The 27,761-nt window shown below is 36.6% G+C and overlaps 1 protein-coding gene across 1 annotated transcript; it reads left to right on the top strand.

Moving 5' to 3' along the window:
• The first annotated feature begins 597 nt into the window (after window positions 1–597).
• On the top strand, window positions 598–27,632 carry FBXO47 (F-box protein 47). Its single transcript, XM_005897986.3, has 11 exons — window positions 598–735; window positions 3,387–3,593; window positions 4,120–4,287; window positions 8,973–9,049; window positions 10,545–10,622; window positions 13,591–13,699; window positions 17,799–17,975; window positions 19,128–19,274; window positions 20,328–20,470; window positions 22,644–22,803; window positions 23,463–27,632. Exons 2-11 carry the CDS (start codon window positions 3,413–3,415, stop codon window positions 23,573–23,575), a joined length of 1,353 nt encoding a protein of 450 aa, XP_005898048.1. The 5' UTR covers window positions 598–735; window positions 3,387–3,412; the 3' UTR covers window positions 23,576–27,632.
• Window positions 27,633–27,761: the final 129 nt, after the last annotated feature.

Below are 27,761 nucleotides of genomic sequence, written 5' to 3'. Positions count from 1 at the left end.
AGATGGGGGCTCTTCATTTTGCATCCTCCCCTCCCGTTTCTGGGCTTCCCAGATGGCGCTAGTGTTACCACTAGCCGAACGCCAATGCAGGAGACTTGAGAGACGCCAGTTCGATCCCTGGTTCGTGAAGATCACCTGGAAAGGTAAATGGCAACCTACTCCAGTATTCTTGCCTGGAGAATTCTATGAACAGAGGAGCCTGGCGAGCCACAGAGCATGGGGTCGCAGAGTCTGACGCGACTTAGCACGCATGCACTCCTGTTTCTAACGGCTCCACCCCTTTCTGTTATCAGCCTGAAGCAACGAGTGGCTTTGGCTTAGGGTCTGGCACCAAAGACCCACTTCGTCCTCGTTGATTATTCATGAAGTGGGTGGATCTGTGTGTGTGTGGGGGTGTCCTTAATATTTATAAGGGGCGGAGTCTCCTTTCTGAGGGAGCTCAGGGAGGGTTCTAAAATATTCCTCACGGAGGACGGCACTATGGGGTCCGGGGGCGGGGCCTTCTTCCCGCTGGGGCTCCTGGGAGGATTCTAAAATATTCTCGAGGCCAAGGGGGCGCCTGCGAGACTGGAACGCAGCTTCGGAGCCGACGGGAGCTGGATGTTCCCTCTTCCTGGCGACAAAACCTTGAGGAAATTTTCTTTTCTAAATATTAAGAAATTTGAGGAGGTGGGGCAGAACGACCAAGTCCCATTTTCCTGTGATCCTTTAGCCGGAAAACTGTCAAAATCTGTGGTAAAAAAAATTTTTTTCCCCAATAATTTCTAGAGATAAGTTTCATCTTTCCATGGACTGGAGACAGTCAAAAATGCATCCCAGTGTGGTTTGACTCTTAAATTGGAAAGTTTTTCTTTTATGGCCTCTCTGGTTTACCTCTTTGAAGATATTTTGAGCTTATTTCGGAGCACGGGGGGATGGGTCTCTTCAAAGGGTTTTCTTATGTTAAAACAAAATAGAAATCCTGCTGAATTGCTATTGGAAGGTTTTCTCAGAGAAGAGGGAGAAAAGTTCATCCAAGAGGTACTTAAAGCCTTTCAAACGTGGGCAAAAGTAGTGAGACGGAACAGGGCATTGAAACGTCATCGTATTACGATTATTTGGGTTCGTGATTCTCATTCTCTAGAGGGCTGAGAGGAAACCAGAAATTATTTGGGATTACACCTTTAGGATTATCAGGAAGTCTTGTTATCTACCCTGGAACGTTCAGGTCTGACTGAGAAAAAGAAGGAATTGTAAGAGGAGACTTTAGTTTTAGCAGGATTTAGATCACTGTATTTTAACTTCTCTCAGAGGTTTAAAAATATATAGTGTGTGGTTGACACACTAAAGCCCCCCAGGTTTTAGGTGTCGGTGAGTTTCTGAAGAGCCCGCAGGCTCCCACCCAAGTCCCAGGTTACACAGTGCTCAGAGAAACAGAACAAAACCTAGGCCAGGTGTATATTTTACTATAATGAAAAATGCTCTTAAATGCCTACTGTGAGAAGTTAAAAACAATCTTATGGGGAGGAGGGAGGAGGGTTCAGGATGGGGAACACATGTATACCTTTGGCGGATTCATTTTGATATTTGGCAAAACTAATACAATTATGTAAAGTTTAAAAATAAAATTATTAAAAAAATAAAAGTACCTCCATCCTCCAAAAAAAAAATAATAATAATCTTATGGATTGAATAAATTAATATTCTTTCATTTGGTGAAATCCCATGCAGTCCTTTTAAAAATATATACTTGTAGAAATATAACTATTGGTATGGAAAGAAATGACAATTTTAATTACAACTGAAAAGAATTACAAAATAGTGTGAACAGTGATTTCCTCCGTTTTTGTAAAAAAGAAACATATGGAAAACTCTAGAATGTTATGAGTCAAAGGGCTTGATTTTGTGCTAAAAACCAAATGAATTTAATTTTCTTCTTTTTGTTTTGCTGTATTTTGTAAAAATTTTTGACAGTGCATGTTACTTGTGTAATTTTAATGATTATTTAAAAATATCTACTAGCAAAGCACTATGTAGGGTATAGTTTTAAGGGAAATTCACAATATGCTTTTCACTAAGCACTAAATTTCTTGGCCACATTTTCAATTATACAGCTGATTTCAAATTGATGTAAATTGACACAAAACCTTTTAGATGAATAAGTAGCAATGTGATTTTTTAGCAATTTTGTGCCAAAAGGAGAAAATGCATTTTGGTCAGATATATTTGTAACTCTTTGATGAAATGTCTTAGTTGTTTCTTCAGAAATAAGGAGCCCTAGATTGGAGTTATAGTTATGCATGTGTACATATGCATGTACATATTTACATATTTACAAAAGAGTGTTTTCTGAATAGGAAAAGGAAAGACACAAAGTCACTGTGTGTGATAACATTTTTTTAAAAGAATTATTGTTTAGTGTAAGTGAATTACTAGTAACTTCAATAAAATTCTTTCTATGAAATGTTTAGTTTGAAATAAGTTATGTAGATCCTTCCTAAGACTTCTCAGTTCAGTCGCTTAGTCGTGTCCAATCTTTGCAACACCATGGACTGCAGCACGCCAAGCTTCCCTGTCCATCACCAACTCCTAGAGCTTACTCAAACACATGTCCATCGGGTCAATGATGCTATCCAACCATCTCATCTTCTGTCATCCCCTTCTCCCACCTTCAATCTTTCCCAGCATCAGGGTCTTTTCCAATGAGTCAGTTCTTCGCATCAGGTGGCCAAAGTATTGAAGTTTCATTATAAGCTGTTATTAAACAAAAGTGGAATTGAGGGAAAATTATTAATTTATTCTAGTCATTAATTTTATAAAACTTTGATTTCATCACACATAGTGAATCATAATAAAACCATCTTAATCTGTTAGAGCTAGTCAGTTTTAAAAAGCTACAAACTAAAGTCTGTTTTTTAATCTGTCTTTATTGTTTCCAACAAAAGAACATGTCAGTATTGTTTTTAAAAAATAGAAAAAGTTTTAATTCTACATTAATACTTAGAATTTTTTAAGAATTAAAGTAAAAACAACATACTAATTGACAAATATTGAATGGATTGAAATTATAATTTTTGTGTTAATTTTTTTGCTTTTTGAAAATGTCACATTTCTTTTCTTAGAATACATTTCATCTAAATACATACCTCATTTTCTACTAAAACTCTGTCTGAAATATCTGGCTAAGAGGGAAAAGATTTTTAAATATTTCATATTATGCTGGAATGAATAAATAGACTCTACTGGTTGGAATGCCCTATATTGGGCATCACATTAAAAGTTCTGTAACTATAGAGAGATAACTATTACCCATCAAAATATGAATCTTTCTATTTAAAGAAACAACATCGCTTCATCAATATAATTTCCTTTTTTCTTTGTCTCTTGTGCTTTTGTTTTCTAATCAGAGTAAATTCATGAGATAAGGAAGAGGATGACGTCTAGAGTAAATACCAGTTTCACTTTGATTCCTAACCAGAAATATAGACGTAGTAGTCGTCGATCCAGCTATTTTTCCAACACCTTTGACTCAGATTCTCAGCCCTTATCAACGCTTGGAAATTTTAAAGCCTTGCCATTGGAAATATTCCAAATAATTCTAAAATATTTGTCAGGTGAGGTTTGGCGACTATAAGTAGGCAACATGGACACTGGAATATTTTATTTTCCCCAAGAAGTAGTTTTGTCATCTTAGACCCCGCTAGAATGTTAATGGTGTTCAGTTCAGTTCAGTTCCGTCTCTCAGTCATGTCCAACTCTCTGCAATCCCATGGACTGCAGCATACCAGGCCTCCCTGTCTGTGTTCACATTTAGTTTACTTTTTAAAATTTCACCATTGTTAGGTAAGTGGTACTCAGAGAAAATATGACACTCAAACTCCTTAAAGTATGCTTCTAATTACGACATGGTAATTTGAGTGTTACATCCCCAAATGTTTCTAATTCATTGAGAACTAGATTTAAACAATTTAAGATTTTTCCCTTTTCCCCACTTTATTTATTTTTAGTAGTATTATTAATAGTAGTATTATTTAGTAGTATTATTAATGAGCTAACTTGTAAGTTCATAGACTGCTAATAGTGATGTTCTTGTATTTAAGCCATTTACATATATGTATATGTGTATATTTCTTTTGATAGTGAAGGATATCAGCATGCTAAGCATGGTGTCCAAAACAGTCAGCCAGCACATTATTAATTATATCTCAACCTCATCAGGAAGCAAAAGACTTTTACTACAGGATTTTCATGACCTTGAGCTGCCTGACAGAGAAGACACCGCTATAGTGGAACACTACAGATCTCTAGGTAATTTATGTAATATAATGAGAATTGTAACAGATAAAGAACTATACTTAATTAAGGGGGTTTTAATCATGCAATTCTGTAAGGCCTGTGGGAAATGGAATACTTCCTATTTCCATGACACTTTTACTCTTCCAGTGTGAGGACTTTCCCTTAGCAGCAATCCTTTTGTTTATTGTTTAGTCTCTCAGTTGTGTCCAACTCTTTGCGACCCTGTGGACACCAGGAGTCCTGTCTTTCAGAATCTCCTGGAGTTTTCTCAAAGTCTTGTTGATGCCATCCAACCATCTCACCCTCTGTCACCCTCTTCTCCTGCTGCCCTAAGTCTTTCCCAGCCTCAGGGTCTTTTCCAGTGAGTTGGCTCTTCACATCAGGTGGCCAAAGGATTGGAGCTTCAGCTTCAGTGTCAGTCCTTCCAATGAATATTCTGGGTTGATTTCCTTTAGGATTGACTGGTTTGATCTCCTTGCTGTCCAAGGAGCTCTTGGTAGTCTTCTCCAGCACCACAATTCCAAAGCATCATTTCTTTGGTGCTCAGACTTCTTTATGGTCCAGTCTCACATCCCTGCGTGACTACTGGAGAAACCATAGTTTTGACTGTACAGACCTTTGTCAGCAAAGTGATGTCTCTGCTTTTTAATACACTGTCTAGATTTGTCATAACTTTTCTTCCAAGGAGCAAGCGTCTCTTAATTTCATGACTGCAGTCATCATCCACAGTGATTTTGGAGCACAAGAAAAGAGAGTCTGTCACTGTTTGCACTTTTTCCCCATCTATTTGCCGTGAAGTGATGGGACTGGATGCCGTGATCTTCATTTTTTGAATGTTGAGTTTTAAGTTAGCTTTTTCAATTTCCTTTTTCACCTTGATCAAGAAACTTGATCAATTCCTGTTCGCTTTCTGCCACTGGGGTGGTGTCATCTGCATATCTGAGATTATTGATATTTCTCCCAGCAGTCATGATTCCAGCATGGGGTTCATCCAGCCCAGCATTTCACATGATGCATATAAGTTAAATAAGCAGGTGATAGTATACAACCTTGTACTCCTTTTTGAATTTTGAACCATTCCGTTGTTTCATGTCCAGTTCTAACTGTTGCTTTTTTTCCTGCATACAGATTTCTCAGGAGATGGGTAAGGTGGTCTCGTATTCCCGTCTCTTTCAGAATTTTCCAGTTTGTTATGATCCACACAGTCAAAGGCTCTAGTGCAGTCAGTGCAGAAGCAGGTGTTTTCCTGAATTCCCTTGTTTTCTCTATCATCCAGCAAATGTTGACAATTTGATCTCTGGTGCCTCTGCCTTTTCTAAACCCAGCTTGTACATCTAGATGTTCTCGGTTCACATACTGTTGAAGCCTAGCTTGAAGGATTTTGAGCATAACCCTGCTAACGTGAAATGAGTGTGATTGTTAGGTAGTTTGAACATTCTTTGGCATTGCCCTTCTTTGGGACTGGAATGGAAACTGACCTTTTCCAGTCCAGTGGCCACTGTTGAGTTTCCAAATTTGCTGGCATATTGAGTGCAGCACTTTAACAGTATTATCTTTTAGGATTTGAAATAGCTCAACTGGAATTCCGTCACCTCCACTAGCTTTGTTTGTAGTAATGCTTCCTAAGGCCCACTTGACTTCACACTTCAGGATATCTGGCTCTAGGTGAATGGTCACACCATTGTGGTCATCTGAGTCTTTAAGACCTTTTTTGTACAGTTCTTCTGTGTATGCTTGCCACCTCTTCTGGATCTCTTCTTCTTTTAGGTCCATACCGTTTCTGTCCTTTATTATGCCTTCTTTACATGAAATGTTCCTTGGTATCTCTAGTTTGCTTGAAGAGACTAGTATTTCCCATTCTATTGTTTTCCTCTATTTCTTCACATTGTTCATTTAAGAAGACTTTCTTATCTCTCCTTGCTATTCTTTGGAACTCTGCATTCAGATGCATGTATCTTTTCTTTTCTCCTTTGCCTTTCACTTCTCTTCTTTTTTCAGCTATTTGTAAGGCCTTCTCAGACCACAGTCCTTTACATTATCTTTAAAGATGAGAATGCACTTTAAAGTGTCTGTCCTTGTGACTTCATGTGGACACAGTGTCATCAAAGCTTATCATCTGGTGGCTTACCAGTTTAGGAAATTGATGTATTTCTATGCTTTACTTTGTGTGGATATGATGAGTTTTATCTCTGTATTTCTTCTCCTTTTCAACCATAATCTATTTCTTAAAACATAAAATAAATTTAAATATATTATTGTGGAAAATCACTTATTCTGTTATCAGAAACAATGGTTTCCTCTCTTAAGGATGCTATGCATTTACTAATAAATCATTATGCTATTATTAAATTAACTTTAGCAAAGGAAGTTGTGGACAGTTTCTTCCCTAGATTTGTAATCGTTTATATCTTTCATCCCATTCATTGATTTCATTCTTCCTGAGAATGAGAATAAAATTCTAATTTTGACTTGACTTAATGACACCAGTTTAATTATGAAGCTACCTGTAGTTAATCAAAACATGGCAATGAAACAAAATATCTGATGTTGAGAGTAAGTTAAGTGAATATTACCTTTTAGTATCCCAAGGATGCCTAGTTTTCAAATAATGAAATAAGACTGCATAGATGTGAAATACATCAAACTGTATTTGATAAGTATACTTAATAAGACTAAATGAAAAGTATGTGATCTAGTTACAATGTTATTGCTTTCAGTACTTATGATTAAGCTTAGTAAAGCTTGCAAATGAATACATCAATTACTTTTTGCCACTTATTGTAAATATCTTTTTTCAAACATCATCAGTTGTGGAGGAAGAGGTTCTTGGGAAAAGCTTATTCTTTAGTTTAATTAGAAAGAATTTTTTTCTCCCTGATCAGGCTCAATTGCATAAACAAACAAAAAGCATTAAGACAATTATGTGGATAATTCAGTTAAAAATACAGATATGTGTTGATCTTTAAAGGTAGCTTTTAAATGTGGTTTTATTCGTGTAATGATTTCAACCTTCCATTTAAATTTGGTGCAGACAGCTAGCTTATGACTGATTCTTTAGATAAATGTTTGATGTACTTACCATTTCCTCACATTGCCATTCCTGTGTTCTTGTTTTCCGACATTAAAATAACATTTTCACAATTCTGCATTCTGAGGTTTATACATTTTAATTTGCTGCGTCATACAAAACAGAGCAGATGGCCAGTGTGAAAAGAACAGTACATCTGATCTATTTTAGTGAGAAGAAATTAAAGAAGTTGGTCTCTAAAGGATATAACAGAGCACCTGTGTTAAAAAATAAACAAGTCAACTGGCATTGGTTTTTATGAGAAATTGCAACCCTTAAAAATAGGCATTCTGCATTTAAAAAAGCAACCAGCATGCAATTAGAGTTTACAATTCCCCGGCTATGATATGCCTTGAGACTGGATGCCAGAACATGAAAGGAAAAGAACTCAGCCCGAAAACCAAACACTGAAAATGTCTTTTTATGTACAAAAATAAGAAGAGTTTATCTTTAAAATGCAATCCTGGTAATCTGTTGCCCAAACATAGCAACTTCTAAAAATAAGTTCAATTCCCATAGATTCTAAAGAATTATATAGTTTTTTATATTATGTAAAAAAGTAAATGCAGAGAAGATGAAGACTAAAGAAAGTCATGATATTCAGGTATGCGTTTTCTTACCATATGTCTTATTTTTAGTTTGAGGATATTTGCCCTTATAGGAATGTTAATAATATATTGCCATTTTAGGAGAACAGAACACTTAAAGTTTGAGAAAACAAATTATACACTTCCTGTCACTGTAGTTCAAGTTACATAGCTCACTGGGAAATTAAAGGCTTTTAAAAAAAATATGTAAACACAAAATTCTATACATTCTTAACATGTGAGCCCCATAAAAGGATATCTTTAAAGAAAGAAATAAATATTTCATCCAAACTGGATACTTTCTGTGAGGGAAAAAAGCCTTCTAATCTCTGAAATTTCAAGTACTTAATGACTAAGTTTTGTACAGTATTTGGAGAAAAGAATACAAAATCTCTTCTCTCACTCTTTCCATTAGCAATTCTTAAAACATTTTCCCTTGTGGACATGAGGCTAATTTTAAGAGATACCAGGAAAAAAAAAGAGATACTGGAAAATGTTTTCTATGGAATAAAGACAGTAGAGTTTCCCAATTGTGTTTTGTATTTGGTTATTGTTGTCTTTTGGGGGGCTTCCCTTGTAGCTCAGTGGGTAAAGAATCTGTCGGCAGTGCAAGAGACCTGGATTCGATGCCCAGGTCAGGAAGATCCCTTGGAGAAGGAAATGGCAACCCACTCCAGTATTCTTTCCTGGAGAATCCCATGGACGGAGGAGTCTGGCAGGCTACAGTCCATGGAGTCCACCATTGTTATCTTTTTAAATTGAAATACTTTCTTAAATCTATTCTATAGCACCAATTTCACAGTTTTTTGTAAGATTTCATGTCATAGCCTCTTGGGTGAATACCAGAATCATCCTTGGTAAACACATGTATTACAAGCGTTGTGCACCCTTCCTCCCAAACTTCCCCTTAAAAACACTGGTATCAGCTCACAGTCCGCTAAGGTACATCTCACTTTCAGGAAACATTATGCTGTGAGTTATAGATATTCTTAAGTTAATTACATTGTTGTTGTTTTCTTTCATGTGTCTCTTTACTTTCTCAGGTCTACTATTTAAAAGATGTACATTGCTGCTACCCACAAAGGAAAGACTAAAGTACATTCACAAGATACTTGCAGATGTAAGATCATACTTCTAAAATAGTTCACAATCTTGATTTCCAGTAAAGATGTTTTATTATTAATGTCTTATACTTGTTTTAAATCTGTATTTATTTTTATGGAATTTCATGAATTAGTACTAAAATTGATTGATGATAATTAATACTTTACCAAGTACTCAGATTATAAAACACCAAAATGTAGTATAGGAGTATTTTCACTCAAGTTTATTAGGTTTATCAAAGTAGTAAAAGTATTTTTACCTCGTGGGAATTCTGAAGATGTTTTAAAGTGATGATGTAGATATTTTATTAAAATGAAAATAATTTCCAAGTGTTAACATTTTACTGTTTAAATATTAAAAGCATTTTAAATATATAAAATGACAAACCTTTTATGACAATTTATGATTTGGAAATGTGTATTAACGTGTTAGGGCATAATCTCTGTTAGACATTGAGTTTTATTATATAAGTCCAAATATATATCTACTATTGCTGATTCAGTTTTACACTCAATAGTATGCAAACTGTTTCCACTGGCTTTTTTCATGTCAGTGTTTGCATTAAGTTCAGCCTCTAGGTTATTGCAGCAACTTCCAAGATGATCTTCCTACCATTCATTTCTTCACTCCCCAAGACATTCTGTATGCTGAATCACTTTCATCAATTTAATTTTCTTGCTTAAAAATCTTTCAGTGGTTACTCAATTTCATCACAATAAGGTCCAAAGTCCACAGGTGGTATTTAGGTTCTCCTTGACAGGGGCTTCCCTGGTGGCTTAGAGGGTAAAGCATCCCCCTGCAATGCGGGAGACCCGGGTTCAATCCCTGAGTTGGAAAGATCCTCTGGACAAAGATCCTCTGGAGAAGGAAACGGCAACCCACTCCAGTACTCTTCCCTGGAAAATCCCATAGACAGAGGAGCCTGGGAGGCTGCAGTCCATGGGGTGGCAAAGAGTCGGACACGACTGAGTGACTTCACTTTGACAGTGCAAGCTTAATTCCTACTATCTTGAGCCTGACTAAGCTGCTCATATCTTTCTTTCCAAATGAACCTTTTTTATTTTTATCTCTATACAATTTTCCCTTTATTGTTTCCTCACCAATACTATCTATTCATTATATTTGAATCCCACTCAAAGACATTACTTGTTTTACATCCTTCATAAGCTTTTTAAATCATTCTCAGAATGATCCTTTCCCTGATTTCATCATGTCTGATATGTGTATTTGGTCATTGCAGCATTTATACATATTCTAACCTGAAATGTAAAAATAACTTCAGGTGTGTATATTGGCCTAAATAAATTGTGAGCTCCTTGAGGCAGAGACTTTGTTTTATACTTCTTTCATAATCCTCCACCTATGTAACATGATGCTAATCAGTTATATAGTGTTTTAGTTATTTTCAGTTAAGATTGAAAAAGGTCATTGCATATTTCCACTTAATTTGAATGTCAGATCATTGTACAGTTGCACTGAAAAGGAGGAATTAATAGTTGTTCTCTTTATAGGTTTCCTGTTTTAAATTCAATGGATGTGCAGCTCCTTTGCAATGTGTAGGATTACTATGTTATGGCATATTTTTACAGGTACATTTTTTATTTACTGAAAGAAGAAAAGGAATTCTTTTTGAACTGTTAATAAGTAGAGTATGTAATCTGTCTATAAAATAATAAAAGTGATAATAATCTAAAAAGAAAACAAAATAACATTGTAAAGGTTTGAGAATGTGTTAATATGTTTGCCACCTCAGGTTTTCTTCTTGGGTTTCTCACTAGTAAGAAATGTTTAACATTTATATGCTCTATACCAATGTCCTTGAAGTTTCCAGCCAATTGTAATGACTGGAAATATTGTGGGGTACAGAGTGTGGATGTGTAATGAATTTTAAGTCTTGGGTTAGTTATTGGGATGTGATTTTAGAAATCAACTGTATTTTAAAAATTGTGACTATAGGAAATGATAGATACAACTGATTTTAGTATGGGGCTTCCCAAGTGGTGCTTGTGGTAAAGAACCTGCCTGCTGAAGCAGGAGACAAAAAAGACCCAGGTTCGATCCCTGGGTTGGGAAGTTCCCCTAGAGAAGGACATGATAATCTGCTCCGGTATTCTTGTGTGGAGAATACCATGGATAGAGACACTTGGCAGGCTACAGTCCATGGGATTTCAGAGTCGGATATGGAGTGCAACACCTCAGGCTTCGTTGTCCTTCACTATCTCCTGGAGTTTGCTCAAATTTATGTCCATTAAGACAGTGATGCTATCTAACCATCTCATCCTCTGCCGCCCCCTTCTCCTTTTGCTTTCTCAGCATCAGGATCTTTTCCAATGAGTCGGCTCTTCGCATCAAGTAGTCAAAGTATTGGAGCTTCAGCATCAGTCCTTCTGATGAATATTCAGGGTTGATTTCCTTTAGGATTTATTGGTTTGATCTCCTTGAAGTCCAAGGGACTCTCAAGAGTCTTTGCCAGCACCACAATTGAAAGCATCAATTCTTTGACGCTCAGCTTTCTTTCTGGTCCAACTCTCACATCCATACATGATTCTTGGAAAAACCATAGCTTTGACCATGTGGACCTTTGTCAGCAAAGTGATGTCACAGCTTTTTCATACGCTCTCTAGGTTTTTCATAGTTTTATTTCCAAGGAGCAAGCATCTTTTAATTTCATAGCTGCAGTCATTGTCCGCAGTGACTTCGGAGCCCAAGAAAAGAAAATCTGTCACTGTTTCCACTTTTCCTCATCTATTTGCCATGAAGTAATGGAACCGGATGTCATGATCTTCTTTTTTTACAATGTTGAGTTTCAGGCCAGCTTTTCACTCTCCTCTTTTGCCCTCATCAAGAGGCTCTTTAGTTCCTCTTCACTTTCTGCCATTAGAGTGGTATCATCTGCTTATCTGAGGATGTTATTTCTTCCAGCAATCTTAATTCCAGATTGGGATTTATCCAGCCTGGTATTTCAAATGATGTACTCTGCATAGAAGTTAAATAAGCAAGATAACAATATACAGTCTTTATATATATATATACAGGCTATATATACAATATACAATATACAGTCATACTCCTTTCCCAATTTTGAAGCAGTCTGTTGTTTCATGTCTGGTTCTAACTGTTGGTTCTTGACCTGCATACAGTTTTCTCAGGAAGTAGGTAAGGTGATCTGGTATTCCCATTTCTTTCAGAATTTTCCACAGTTTGTTGTGATCCACTTAGTGTGATTAGTGAAACAGAAGTAGATGTTTTTCTGGAATTCCCTTGTTTTCTCTGTGATCCAGTGAATGTTGGCAATTTGGTCTCTGGTTCCTCTGCCTTTTCTAAACCCAGCCTGTATACCTGGAATTTCTCGGTTCACGTACTGCTGAAGCCTAGCTTGAAGGATTTGGAGCATAACCTTGCTAGCATGTGAAATGAGTACGATTGTTAGGTAGTTTGAACATTCTTTGGCATTGCCCTTCTTTGGGACTGGAATGGAAACTGACCTTTTCCAGTCCTGTGGCCACTGCTCAGTTTTCCAAATTTGCTGGAATTTTGAATGCAGCACTTTAACAGCATCATCTTTTAGGATTTGAAATAGCTCAACTGGAATTCCATCACCTCCACTAGCTTTGTAGTAATGCTTCCTAAGGCCCACTTGACTTCACACTTCAGGATGTCTGGTTCTAGGTGAGTGACCACACCATCTGGTTATCTGAGTCATTTATACCTTTTTTGTATAGTTCTTTGTATTCTTGCCACCTCTTCTTAATCTCTTCTGCTTCTATTTGATCCTTACCATTTCTGTCCTTTATTGTGCCTATCCTTGCATGAAATGTTCCTTGATATCTCCAATTTTCTTGAAGTGATTTCTAGTCTTTCCAGTTCTACTGTTGTCCTTTATTACTTTGTACTGTTCACTTAAGAAGACTTTCTTATCTCTCCTGGCTATTCTCTGGAACTCTGCATTCATTTGGGTATATCTTTCCCCTTGTCCCATGCCTTTCGCTTCTCTTCTTTTCTCAGCTATTTATAAAGCCACCTCAATCACTTTGCCTTCTTGCATTTCTTTTTCTTTGGGACGGTTTTGATTACCATCCCCTGTACAATGTTACAAACCTCCATCCATAGTTCTTCAGGAACTCTGTCTCCCAGATCTAATCCCTTGAATCTGTTCATCACCTCCACTGTATAGTCGTAAGGGATTGATTTAAATTCTACTGTAGTCTGAAACTAAGCCACGGTATGGTTGTGAGTCAGGTATCTAAAGTTGTGCTCTAGGGTTTGGGCCTTTCTTTGTTATTTTCCTCATAACTGTCAGAGGTCAGGATTCAATACCATTTAGTTCTCTGAAAAGAGACTCTCAATGTAACCACAAAGAAATTGGATTTTGGAGCATTTCTAGGTTTTGTTTAATATAAAATTTCCTATGAATTTTAACAGTCCCATACTGGATAAAAATTGCACATCGCCCTGATTTTGTGCTACAACAGTTGATGGTCATAAGGCAATAGTGACTTATGTTTTGATTTGATGGTTTGAATATCTGCAATGTTTCCTTTATTTTATCACTCTCAGACCTTAACCGCAGGTTGGGATGAACTCGAGTGCCATCGTGTTTATAATTTCTTATGTGAGCTGACTCATCTGTCCCGCAAGATGCAGACAGTGGTCTGCAGCAAACCAGGTAAAGAACTAAAATTCAGAGATGACATTATACGGAGATTAAAATAGAAAAAAATAACATAGTTCTAAAGTGTATTTTAAAATAAACTGCAGTGTTTACTTGTAGAAAGAGGACAAAGAGATGTAAAGGAATGATAAACACTAAATCAGATAGTGAGGCAGAAGTGGCCTGTAATTACAGAAAGAGATGAGCTCAGAGGGTCTTCAACCATATTAATAATATTTTATTCCTTAAACTGGTGGAGGATACAAAGGTGTTCATTATAATATTCTTTAAACCTTTATATATACCTGAAATATATCATTTTTAAAAATTAAAAGAAATCTATAATTTAGCAATGTCACTCTGAGAAACTCCCACAGTGTGCACAAGGCGACATGTATAAGAATGAGCATTACAGGGAAGACTGCCAACAACCTAATGCCTGTTGTCAAGAGAATGGATAAATGAATTGTGGCATATTTATACAATTAAAATGAGTTAACTAGAGCCATGTGTATTTTTAATATGGATAAATCTCAAAATATAATTTGAGAGAAAAGCCTACCAAACAATACTTTTAATATGGTACCATTTATATACATATTAAAAACATATAAAATAGTTCTATATATTCTTTATGGTTATATACATATGTAAAAAAATATAAGAACATAGTTGGGAGGTATGATAGTTAATTTTGTGTGTCAACTTCGGTAGTCCATGGTACCCAGATATTTAATCAAACATTATTCTAGATGTTTGAAATTATTCTTTAGATAAGATTGACATTTAACTCAGTAGACTTTGAGTAAAGCAGATTACCCTCCATAATGTGGGCGGGCCTCATCCAATCACTTGAAGGCTTTAATAGAAAATGACTCTTCTCCCCAAACAAGAAAGAATTCTGCCAGCAGACTGGACTTGAATTAGAAGTCCCCACCTTGTTGGAGCCTGCCAGCCTACCCTGTAGATTATGGACTTGACAAGCTTCAGTGATCTGCATAAGCAAGACAAATCCTATGTATATATACACATCCTGCTACTTTTGTTCCTCTAGAAAGCACTGATTAATACAGCAGGAACAAAACCCAATTCAAGATGGTGATTATCTCTAGGGAAGGGAATTGGGACTGATAAACAAGAAGTTTTAACTGTATGAATAATGTTTTTTTTTTTAATTCTGAAGCAAATATAACAAAAAGATTTGACAAAACTAGATGATCATATACAGTGTTTGTTATAGTATCTGTTTTTCTGTCAGCTTGAAATATTTCATTATGAAACAAATCATGGCAGAATTTTTTAAGGCAGATATAGAAGCCCAGTGAAACAATAGCAAAATTAATTTATCATGTCCTTCTCTTGATCAGAAAGCTTTATTAGTTCCTGATATATTCCCTGGTAGTTCAGCAGGTAAAGAATCTGTTTGCAGTGCAGGAGACTTCGGTTTGATTCCTGGGTCAGGAAGATCCCCTGGAGAAAGGGTAGCTGTTTCTCCAGTAGTGGGAATACTACCCACTCCAGTATTCTTGGGTTTCCCTGGTGGCTCAGTTGGTAAAGAGTCCTCCTGCAATGCGGGAGACCTGGGTTTAATCCCTGGGTTGGGAAGATCCCTTGGAGGAGGGCATGGCAACCCACTCCAGTATTCTTATCTGGAGAATCACCACGGACAGAGGAGCCTGGTGGGCTGCAGTCCAAGGGGTTGCAAAGAATCGGACACAACTGAGGGACTAAGCACACTAAGCAATTGATATCTTCAAAATAAAGTCCAAACTATCCTGCTCTTCATATACTAATCCCAACCTACCTTTCCAAACTTACTGCCTACCACTCTCTGTATCAGTTTGACACAGGGATATTGCTCTGTATCGCAGATTCCTCTTACACATTTCTACCTCATACCTTTCACTCATTCTCTTTTTCCTGAAATGCCATGTCTCCTTTTCATCCTTTAAGACCCAGTTTACTTGATCTTCCCTGATCTCCTTAGACCTGCAGTAATCTCTCTCCTCTAAACTTCTGAGCTACTTGACACTTGACTTAACATATCAAGAAATACTTATTTACACATGGCCTTGGTGTGAGGGCTTCCCTGGTGGCTCAGAAGCGTCTGCCCGCAATGTGGGAGACCCTGGTTTGATCCCTGGGTCGGGAAGATCCCTTGGAGAAGGAAGTGATCCCCTAGAGAAGGAAATGGCAACCCACTCCAGTACTCTTGCCTGGAGAATCGCATGGAGGCAGGAGCCTGGTAGGCTACAGTCGACGGGGTCGCAAAGAGCCGGACACGACTGAGTGACTTCACTTTCACTTTTTTTTTTTGGTGTGTTGGTAGACTTTCCATTTACACTTATGTACAAGTAAGTAGATCATAAGTAGTATAAAAATATAAAATGTAAAGTGGTGTCACCACCATGGAAAACAGTTTGGTCATTCCTCAAAAAACTAAATGTAGAGTTATATATGGCCCAGTAATTCCACTCCTAGGCACCTAACTAAGGAAATTGAGAGCAGGAACTTGAACAAATACTTGTACAACAGAATTCACTGAAACATTATTTTCAATGGCCAAAACCAGGAAACAACCCAAGTGTTCATCAGTAGATGAATGAATAGACAAAATGAGGCATATATATACAGTGGAATATTATTCAGTCATAAAAAGGAGTGAAGTTTCTGGCCACACCATGTGGCTTGCAGGATCTTAGTTCCCTTACCAGAGATCGAACCTGGGCCCCAGCAGTGGAAGCACAGAATCCTAACCACTGGACCACCAGGGAATTCACAGGAGTGAAGTCTTGATATAGGCCACAACATGGATGACCTTTGAAAACACATGCTAAGTGAAATAAGTCAGACACAAAAGGACAAATATTGTATGGTTCCACTTCTGTGAGGCACCTAGAACAGGCAAATTCATAATAACAGAAAGTAGACTAGAGGATACCTGGGACTGGGGGGAGAGAGGGGAATGGAGAGTGATTGCTTAATGGTCACAGAGTTTCTGTTTGAGGTGAGAATAAGTTTTAGATAGGGTAAGAGTGATAACAGTTGAACAACATTATGATTGTAATTGATGCCACTGAATTTTATACTTTAAAAATGGCTAAAATAGCAAATTTTAGATTATATATATTTTACCACAATTTAAGAAAATAATGTAATATATCAAAAACTGTTGAATTATATATACTAAATTATATACATTAAAGTTATATGGTATGTAAATTATATGTACATTCCAATAAAGTTGTTTTTAAAAATACATGAGATACCATTTTATACCCATTTGGATGGCTAGAACCAAAACATCAGATAGCAATTGTTGGTAAGTGTGTGGGGCAATTGGAGCCCTGATACACTGCTGGCCAGAATGCAAAATGGTACAACCACTTTGGAAAACAACCTGGCAGTTCTTCAAATGATTAAGTATAGAGTTACCATATGACCAAGCAATCTTATTCCTAGGTATATCCTCTAGAGAAACATATTCATACAGAAGCTTGTAAATGAATGTTAATAGCAACATTATTCATAATAGCCAAAAGGTAGAGACAACCATCAATGGATGAATAAACAAAATGTGGCATATCTATACAATGGAATGTTATCCGCTATAACAAAGCATGAAGTATTGATACATGCTATAATGTGGATGAACCTTGAAAACATGCTTTGGAAAGAAGCCAGTCACAAAATACCATCTACTATATAACTTCATTCAAATCAAAGTTCAGAATAGGGAAATCTATAGAGACAGAAAGTAGTGGTTAGTGCTGTGGGTGATAAAGGACAGAGGGATGGGAGAGGTATAGTTAAAAGAGCAGGGCTTCTTTTTGAGGTAATGATGATGTTCTAAAATTAACTTGGTGATAGCTGCATATATCTATGAATATATTGAAAAATAGTTGAACTGTATATCCTTTAAATTGGTAAGTGTTATGGTATGTAAATTGTATCCCAGTAAAGTTGTTTTAAAAAGTAGTTCCTTGATAATCTAAAATTTTTAGAGTAAATGAAGTAACATTCTCAGTACAAAGCATATTAATGATGTATGTCTTTGATCTATCCAATTATGCATATCAATCTAAGAAGAATGCTTTACAATTTGTCTTCATAGGAAGCGCCCGAAAACTGGAATTAAGGATCAGACTATTCTGTAGGAATGTACTGCTTGATCACTGGACCCATCGAAGTGATTCTGCGTTTTGGTTGACATGTATATTGAAACCATGGCCAATGGTGAATCAGGCAAGATTACTGTATATCATCTTCGGACCTATATCTCCTCAAGATGGTGAGCATCTATTTCTTAGGGATGTATGTTTCAAAGCTGGTTAATTACTTTTACTTTAGGAAACATCATTTTATACCTGCTTAGTTTCATCATTCTTTTTTTTTTTGGATATCATTAGTTATTATAAAAGAGAACCATGGAAATTATTTACATGATGAAAGATTTCAGAACTTCAGTGGAATGGGCAGCTTCACATGATGCCATTTCAATTTCAGTCAACATATTTCCCAAGAATATGACCACTATAAATAAGAAATAGTCCTGGTTGTCTGGAACTACTTTGGTGCCTCCATATTCTGGGAGAACTTTTATCTCCAACTTTAATGCTAACTGGTTGAATCTGTCCACCCTTTCCCTTAGAGCCGGATCCAACAGCTACCACCATTGCTTGCAATACTTTTCCTTGTGATTTTTCTGGAAGCATAATGCCTCCTTTGGTTATAGTTTCGGCTACACTTCTTTCAACTAATACATGACTCTAGCTGCCACAGTTCATACTGTGCTCTCATGCCACAGCCACAAGGAGAGACCTCTCATCATTCTTAATAACGAAAGTGGATACAACTCTATACTACATTACACTACATTTGCTTGGATGAATATATTTCTTTTGTTCACACGGCATTATGTCAGGACTTAACCAGTTTAAAGTGTGTTGCGTAGCAGTGGGAAGCCAATCTGCAATCAAATTTTGTTTGTGTGTATAATTCAGAAAAAAAATTGGTCATAGGTAAACAATAAAAAATTGACTGGATTACTCAGTTTTGATATAAGTGTCTGGAAGATTCTGAAATACAGCATGCTCTCTTTTTGGAAGGTTATCACTAGGTTTTATTTCATTTTAGTAAGATTTTTGTCAATTGTTTAATTTCTGTTATGGATAACATTATCTTTGAACCATAAACAGTGTTTTGCTTGGTGAAACTACCTTTTCTTTACTTCATTTAGCTATTGTTGCTGTGCTTCATTGCATCAGTAAGAGACATTAAAATTTATACTGTTATCAGAATTTACCTTTCATTTTGAAAGTAGCATGTATAAGTAATGGATTTCATTATGCAATCCAATTTCCTTTTTAAATAATCCATATAATCTTTATCAGAGAAGCAACTGTTCTGTCATAGCCTAGTTTTTGTTTCAATTATCATTCAGGACAGGTGGTTTGGCAGAAAATGATAGAAGGACCTACAGATGAATCCTGTCTGAAAGGTTTGGCTGAAGCCATTAAATTACTGTATGACACAGGCACCAAAGAATGGACAGCAGATGATGTTATCAGTCTTGTAGATGAACTATCAGGTAAAAAAAAAAAAATTTACCGTATAGAGTAATAGAAACATATTATTAGAATACAGTTATAAAATTGTAAGGACATAAAGCAATTAAAAAAATTTTTTTTAAGTTATACATACAACTCAATCGGAAACAAATGACTTGTTATCAGAAATCACTTTTTGATTTTTGAAGAGAATGCATATAATCAATTTACTTTCCTTCGGTTTTCCTTGTCAATTTTATAGATATTATTCATTGTTATTATTATTTGAAAGTTACATTATTTTATTAGCTTCAGTTCAGTTCAGTTCAGTCGCTCAGTCGTGTCCAACTCTTTGCGACCCCATGAATCGCAGCATGCCAGGCCTCCCTGTCCATCACCAACTCCCGGAGTTCACCCAGACTCACATCCATCGAGTCAGTGATGCCATCCAGCCATCGCATCCTCTGTCGTCCCCTTCTCCTCCTGCCCCCAATCCCTCCTAGCATCAGAGGGATTTCTTTTCCAATTGACACTTTTCCAATGAGTCAACTCTTTGCATGAGGTGGCCAAAGTACTGGAGTTTCAGCTTCAGCATCATTCCCTCCAAAGAAATCCCAGAGCTGATCTCCTTCAGAATGGACTGGTTGGATCTTAGTTATTCCCATTTTGCAAGTTCTCAGAAACACCTCCTAATGTTGCATAAGAGGAAAGCCCTCAAGAAAAAAAAAAAGGAAAGCCCTCTCCGGTTGGTACTGGAGAGATGAAACAATGTTTCCCATTCCTGCATCATCCTTTAGATTTTTAAAGTTCTCAAGATTTCTTTTCCCAAGATTAGACCACTTTGTCTGTTGACCTTTGTGGGAGAAATGCTTTGACTATATTACTAGTACATTTGTGAGAGTCACTGTGACTTGGCAATAATCTCTTTTGCCTGGTAAAGGCTGTAACTAGAAAACTAAAGCATTTTCTCCAAGATTCTCCTTTGACACTAGCTGTATTTCCAAGAAAGTGATATAATATTACATGTATTTAATGATCTTTACTATAGCTATTATGTAATATCTCATTAAATACTGTTTTTCCTTTAATAAAAGTGGTTCCTCGTGAGTGGCTTCTGGAGAATAATGCACGTCTCCTAATCCTAAGTGGGAACAATATCTGTTTCACTTTCATGGCTAGTAAAGCTGTGAATGGGCGCACCATTGAACTGGCAAAGCTGATAGTCTTTTTGGCTTTGGTAAGTAAAAAATAAGTTTTTTCTAGCAAGTTGTTTAACGTTATAGCTGACCTACCAAGAAGCTGCCATGAAGGAACTGAAATATGTACAAAACATTTTGAAAAAATAAGTATTTAAGTATATTTTTATATATACTTAAAAATTTAAATTTATATAAAAACTATCATATTTGGAGACATTCCTTATATTAACCTCTCCCCATATCTCATATCAGGATTGTCATTATACAGCTCTGCCAAGTTATGTCCTTTTTTTCCCCTTAGATTCCATTAAAAAAAAAATAAAGCACCCTATATAATTTGCTCCAGGATATTTCCTGGGCATCAGGGAGAGAATGTGGAAGTGAGTGGTGGTAGAAGTGAAACAAGATTTGTAATTGCTGAAGCTGGAGAATGGATACTAAGGGTTTATAATACTATTCTCTTTACTTTTATATAGTTAAAATGTTTTTTAAAATAAAACATTAAAAAATATATTTAATGTCCATTCATTTAACACAAATTGAGTGTTTACTATGGGCCATACACTGTGTGAGATTTTAGGACTATGGAAATTAGTAGAACAAATCCCTGACCAAAGCTGCTCACAGTCTTTTAAGAGGTATCAAAGTATGTATAAATAAATTCAGTGTGGGAACTTCCTGGTGGTCCAGTAATTAGGACTTAGCACTGTCACTGCCTCGGCCTGGGTTCAGTCCCTGGTCAGGGAACTAGATCCCACGCGCTGCAACAAAGCTCTGGCACAACTAAATAAGTAAATAATTATTTCTTAAAAGATGTGACAATATGAAGAAAGCTACCAAATTAACTGTATTCTCAATGTAAATATTTATTTTAATAAGCAGATGTCCTAAAAAAAGAGAGAGAATTGGAATTGCATGGCTGTCTTCAGGGAACTATAAGCAGCTCAGTATGATTTCTGAAGGGGAAAATGTGCAGAAGAGGAGGAGGTGGTAGGTTTAGATAAGAAGGGAGGGGCCAGGCAGGGAGGGGCCTGGCAGACCTGGCAGGCCTGGCAGAGCCTGAACCACAGCAGCCACATTGCGGACATGTTTTAGGAAGCAGGGCGACACTGTCAGTTTTACTTCTTGGAAGGTGACTTTGGCCTCACTCTAGCAAAAGGAATGGAGAGGAAGCCATTAGGGGTGGAGAAGCCTTCTCTGGTTAACATCTCAACTCTGATCACTAATTTTCTCTAAATCGCCTCAGACTTGTCTTCTGTTTATCTTCATTTACCACTGGTGTTCTTAAGCCACTATCTTTGTGAGGTAATTGTCTCCCTAAATAGGGAAACTCTTTGAAATCCAGAACTGTGTCACTTACTTCTTTCACAATGTCTTATACAGTGATTTATACATAATAAGTAGTCAATAAATCTCTCCTGTCAGATTAACATTATTTGGTTATATTATTATATAGTTTATTTTCATGCTGTATGTTATTTGGCTACGTGAACAATTTGCCATTTAGAATGTTAGTAAATCAACCTTTTTCCTTTCAGTCAGTTTTAGCTAAAAACATGTAATCCTCATTTTATTTATTTTTTAAATAAGAGCGAAATATTCCTTCTAGTCTCAAGATGGAAAGTTAATAGCATCATAGAGTTCTCTTGCCTATTGAAATTGCCTGTTTGTCTGTCACCTTCATTGGATCCCTTGAATATAGAGGCCTTGTGTTTATGGTTTGCCATAGTATCCCCAGCTCTTGGCATGTGCTCAATAAATACTTACTGAATAAATGAGTAAATGAGCAGGAGCCTTTTTTTTTTCATATGTTTAATAATTGGCGTTTGTTTGGCCGTGTGGCATGTGGGATCTTAGTTCCCCAGCCAGGGATAGAACTCATACCCCCTGTAGTGGAAGCACAGAGTCTTAACCACTGAACCACCAGGGAATTCCCAGTAATTGTTTTCAATATTATTTTTTTGCATTAACAGTATCCTATAATAATCTTGAACCAGGCTTTTATTTACTTCATGCTTTTTTCCCCATAAAATTTGTACCATTTGAAAGCAAAGGAGTATTAGATATTAGAGCATTTGCCATTTATAGACTCAACATACTAGGTTATTAAATTATGTTAAACTTATAAACAGTAATTGTTAGTACTATTTTCAAATTCTACAACTTTCTTCACATGAAAATTTACCACAATGGTTTGTATGTCTAAACCAGGTATCTGAGAAAGAACTATACTGCATGGATTGGGCAGTTAAAATGATGCAAAAAGTCTGTAAAGTCTTTAGCACTCCAGTGGAAAGAAATAACTTCCTGCAGAGTGTGGCAGATGCATTTGCATGTGCTATAATGGAAATGCTACAGTTAGTTATGTCTGGTGAGTATACACATAGATGGTACACAAGTGTGAGTGAAATGCATGTTAGTCTTCCCTTAAGACAAATATAATTCTGTGTAGACCTTTATTTCTAAGCAAAGAATAGAAAAATCAGTCATTGTTAGTTTTTTCATGAGATATATTTAGTTTCTAGTATTGTCACTTTTAAAATCTGGTATTGGTTTTAATGGAAAACATAAAGTTGAAGAGTCTGCTCTGAAAGGAACCAATATAATTCTGCACAGCAAGAAATCTTAACCTGTTTACTTGGCCAACTATTATAACCATCATAATAATATCCTTTATTTGTATAGTTTGCACATTATATTATTTCACAGTTTTATTAGGTGGCAAACATGATAATTAACCCTAATTTGCCAAGGATAAAACTAAGGCTGAGAGAAATCACCTGACTTGCCCAAGGTCATGAAGTTAGAAGCAATAAAATATGGACCAGCATATTTTTTTTCTGATTTCTAGTTCAGTGCTCTTAATATAATTCCATGATTTCAGTTGTTAACATCTAACTTAATGAAAATCACTAACTAGTCTTCTGTTACACAGTATTAGGGATAATATGTATGTTTTGAATAAATCATATATTTAGAAACTTAACTGTCATTTTCTTTTCTCTATGTCTGTTCCTGTGTATGGCATAGGAGATGGTGATGACGACGACAGAAGCTTTATGAATTTATTCCATCTTGTGCAGGCTCAGGCTAGCTTCCATAAAGAGGTCCTGTATTTGACCATGAATGTTCTCCCTTCCTAAATACTCAGAATCTTTGCAGTTAGAGAATACCTCACTGAACTAACGATTAGAAGAGTGTTACTTTTCCACACTCAAAGAATAGCATCCTTGGGACTTTTTATCACCTAAGTAACCTAAGAATTTAAAAGCTGCATAAAACTCTAGAAGCAACTGCTTAAATCATTATTAATATAAAAATTACAGGCAAACCCAAGAATGTTTTGAGATTTCTCTAGAAAACAAGCTGTGCCTCTCAAGCTAAATGCAACATTAGTGTTCCAAAGCAAGAGAAAATTCTGTTACATAATTAGAGCAGACCCAAATAGTGTGTCTATGTTCATTTTGCTTAGATTGTATAGACATAGCCTAGGATGTTTATGATTTGCAGTATGATGTTTTGGATTGTGCAGATATAAATCATATTTTTTTTTACCACCTCTTTGCATAGGATTACAGAGAACATTCAAGAAACTTCCCTGGTGGCTCAGAGGTTAAAGCGTCTGCCTCCAATGTGGGAGACCCGAGTTCGAGCCCTGGGTCGGGAAGATCCCCTGGAGAAGGAAATGGCAACCCACTCTAGTATTCTTGCCTGGAGAATCCCATGGACGGAGGAGCCTGGTAGGCTACAGTCCACTGGGTCGCAAAGAGTCAGACACGACTGAGCGACTTCACTTTCACTTTCACAGAGAACATTGTGTTTGGTTCAAGTTTTTATGGATCAAAAACCAAAGGAAGTATGTTTCTGTGTATATACAGATCCATACATGTATGTGTATATATACATGTGTGTGTGTGTGTGTATACCACATACACACACATGCGCAAACACACATATAAGTCCTTCTTTAAGACAAATAATCTAAAAAAGTCTATAAATAGAGGAAGGTATACAGAGGAACCTGGAAGGCTGCAGTCCATGGGGTCACTGAGGGTCGGATCACTTTTCACTTTCATGCATTGGAGAAGGAAATGGCAACCCACTCCAGTGTTCTTGCCTGGAGAATCCCAGGGATGGGAGAGCCTGGTGCGCTGCCGTCTATGGGGTCTCACAGAGTCGGACACGACTGAAGCGACTTAGCAGCAGCAGCAGCATATATTATCTTAACACAATCAAATCATCTTTTATTCTTTCCTGGGGATTTGAGTAAAATACTGCAAGTAAGGGAAAATATAAAGTGAAAGAAAGTAGCTATTCTGCTCCTAAAGCTTTTCTCCTTATTTTAAATACTAGGACTTGATGGTTCCAACATGAATGGTTCCAGCAATCCATGAGAGAGTGAGGTTTATCTTCACTCAAGTAAATGGATTCCAAGAAGCTCCAGGACTATTTCAGTTTGACTAGTATCTGCAACCATCACTCTTACTATTAAAATAGAAAAAATAGTGCCCAATGAGCTGAAATAATGCTGGAGCCCTCTTGGATCTCCCATTTTCTTCTCCTTGGGTTTGATCACTTTACTTCTGCTGAAGATACACCCTTTCCCACTGGACTCCTCAGAGGCTGACTTTCTTTTCCTGAGCCCTTGACATTTTAAATCATCTCTGGAACTGATGAAGGAAAGAAGAACTAGAAGATACGGAAATTACCCACAGAATTGGGATAGAAATTGTGGGAAATTCTCAAGTTCGACAAGAGGGTTAAGAGGTTTAATAGGGTTGAGAATGAGTGAAAATTGTTGAGAAAATATGAATTGTAACAAGATTTTACTACACTTTAATAGCAAAAAGACTTACCTTTATTTTGAGGGGTCAGAAATTAACTGCCTTTCTTTGATGGCTTGTCCAACTAATTCCATTAGTAGCAGGAATTTTTTTCTCCAGAGTCTAGTATTTGTATATTTATGCACAAAGTTCTTTCTTTTATCCTGATTTCATTTTCTTCTTTTCAATTTAAGGATTCACCCCCCCCCCAAAAAAAAAGGATTCACCCACAACTAAATTATGAGGATTAAAAGTTGTCAGATACCAGAATATAAAAATAACACTTTAATTAGCTTTTTTTCCCCCTTCTCTCACTCTTTTTTCCATACGTGCTTTGGAAAGCCTAATCCATTTCTTAATCAAACACTGGTGATTCCAAATTGAGAATACTAGATTATATGGGGGAAAAAAGAAAAAAAATTTAAGTAAAAATTTTCATATAAATAGTGAATATTTTAAATATTTCCTAGATGGATGTTAAGTTCATTGCCTTAGAGAAAGAAATTTAACATTGTGAAATTGCTTTGATTTCTTGAATTATCCAAGTCTCCACAGCAGTTATTTTCAGCATGTTTACAAAAGAATAATGGTTTAATTTAAAACATTTTTTTTAATCTGGACTGTGAATTGTGTTATACACTTCACCTGACGTGATTGCTGCAGCAAATTTTTTTTAGCTCACATTATTTTGTTATTCTTAATAATTGTGAGATTATTATCTCATCCTCCCCAGAAATTTGGAACATAAGAAAATCTGATTCATTCTTTGGATACAGTAAATAAATGATATCATCTTGTTACCAATAAAAAGTAAACTGAAAATTCTTCATTTGATTATTAATAGATAATCTTTGAGACCAAAATTGCAGTTTCCTCAACTTGGCAGTTTTTTTGCTGAATACATTTGTCATCAGCAATGAAATGTGATATCAAATTTTAAAGTGGGAAATTAACTTTCAAAAGTATATATTATTATCAATAGTATTGATGGTTAAGTGATGGTAGAGGCAATCATATCACCACAAAAAGGGAGCATTTGCAAAATGAATAGCCTAAAAACAGTGGGCAACTGTCCACTTCTAACCCACTCTATAACAGTCATGATAAAATAATGATGTAAATTGTCAACAGGTCAGATAATTTATCCTGTACCTGGGTTTCTAGCTTTTTTCCTCTTTTGATAATGGTTTCCTCAGTCTTTTTTGAGCTTGATTTATAGGATGGTTTTTATTTCCACTAGAAGACAAGCTTAACAACACATCATCATATTTATCTTTACTATGCCACCTCATGCGAAGAGTTGACTCATTGGAAAAGACTCTGATGCTGGGAGGGATTGGGGGCAGGAGGAGAAGGGGACGACAGAGGATGAGATGGCTGGATGGCATCACTGACTCGATGGACGTGAGTCTCAGTGAACTCCGGGAGTTGGTGATGGACAGGGAGGCCTGGTGTGCTGCGATTCATGGGGTCGCAAAGAGTCGGACACGACTGAGCGACTAATCTGATCTGATCTGATTGTTTCTAAACACAGACATCACACCACATAGCACTAATAACAATCTAATGACACTCATTTTCTTAGAGACTAAAGTTTATATCTTGTGAGAAATACTCTGTGCCTTATGAAACTATAGAACTTTTATCATTAATACCTTTTTAGATAATTCCTTCTCATGGTGTGCTGACCCCTCAACTTTATCATCTTCACAGTGTAGTACATACTGTACTTGGGAAGCTCAAGCAATTGTTTTATGAGGTGGCTCTCCATAAGATGAACAGTTGGCACATGATTTTATACTTTATCCATCCCTTCATGGCTTACTTGGTGCTTCCAGTTCTTCTATTAATAACAAAATATTTTATTGCCAGGATAATTATTCACCTTTGGAGATTACAGCAAGCATGAGGTGCCCAGTAAAAGGTGTAACTGGAAAAACCACATTATGTCAATAAAAAGCAAACATGAGCCTCTTTGTGTGATGATTACTCAAGAGTTAATTGCCTAACTACCCCACTCCAGTACTCTTGCCTGGAAAATCCCATGGATGGAGGAGCCTGGTAGGCTGCAGTCCATGGGGTCGCTAAGTCGGACATGACTGAGCAACTTCACTTTCACCTTTCGCTTTCATGCATTGGAAAATGGCAACCCACTCCAGTGTTCTTGCCTGGAGAATCCCAGGGACAGGGGAGCCTGGTGGGCTGCCGTCTATGGGGTCGCACAGAGTCGGACACAACTGAAGTGATTTAGCATAGCATAGCAATTGCCTAAGTGAATAATACTCAATTATATGATTACAGATTTGCATGTCAATATTGTAAAGGATAAAAACACAATGCTCGCACAAAAACTTCTTCCGTTATTTGATACCATACTAGCAATAGGACTCCTTTACCAGTTCCACTAGCAGGCAGCTCTGAAACCTGTAAGAGATCAGGTGATGGACATATGCTCCTTGGCTTATTGAGACATCACTAACAGGAAAGATGACCCGAAAGACAGCTG

The sequence above is a fragment of the Bos mutus genome, chromosome 19, assembly GCF_027580195.1.
Source record: "Bos mutus isolate GX-2022 chromosome 19, NWIPB_WYAK_1.1, whole genome shotgun sequence".
Lineage (NCBI taxonomy): Eukaryota > Metazoa > Chordata > Mammalia > Artiodactyla > Bovidae > Bos > Bos mutus.
The sequence above is the reverse complement of the archived record's forward strand: the minus strand, read 5'-3'. Positions and strand labels throughout refer to the sequence as shown.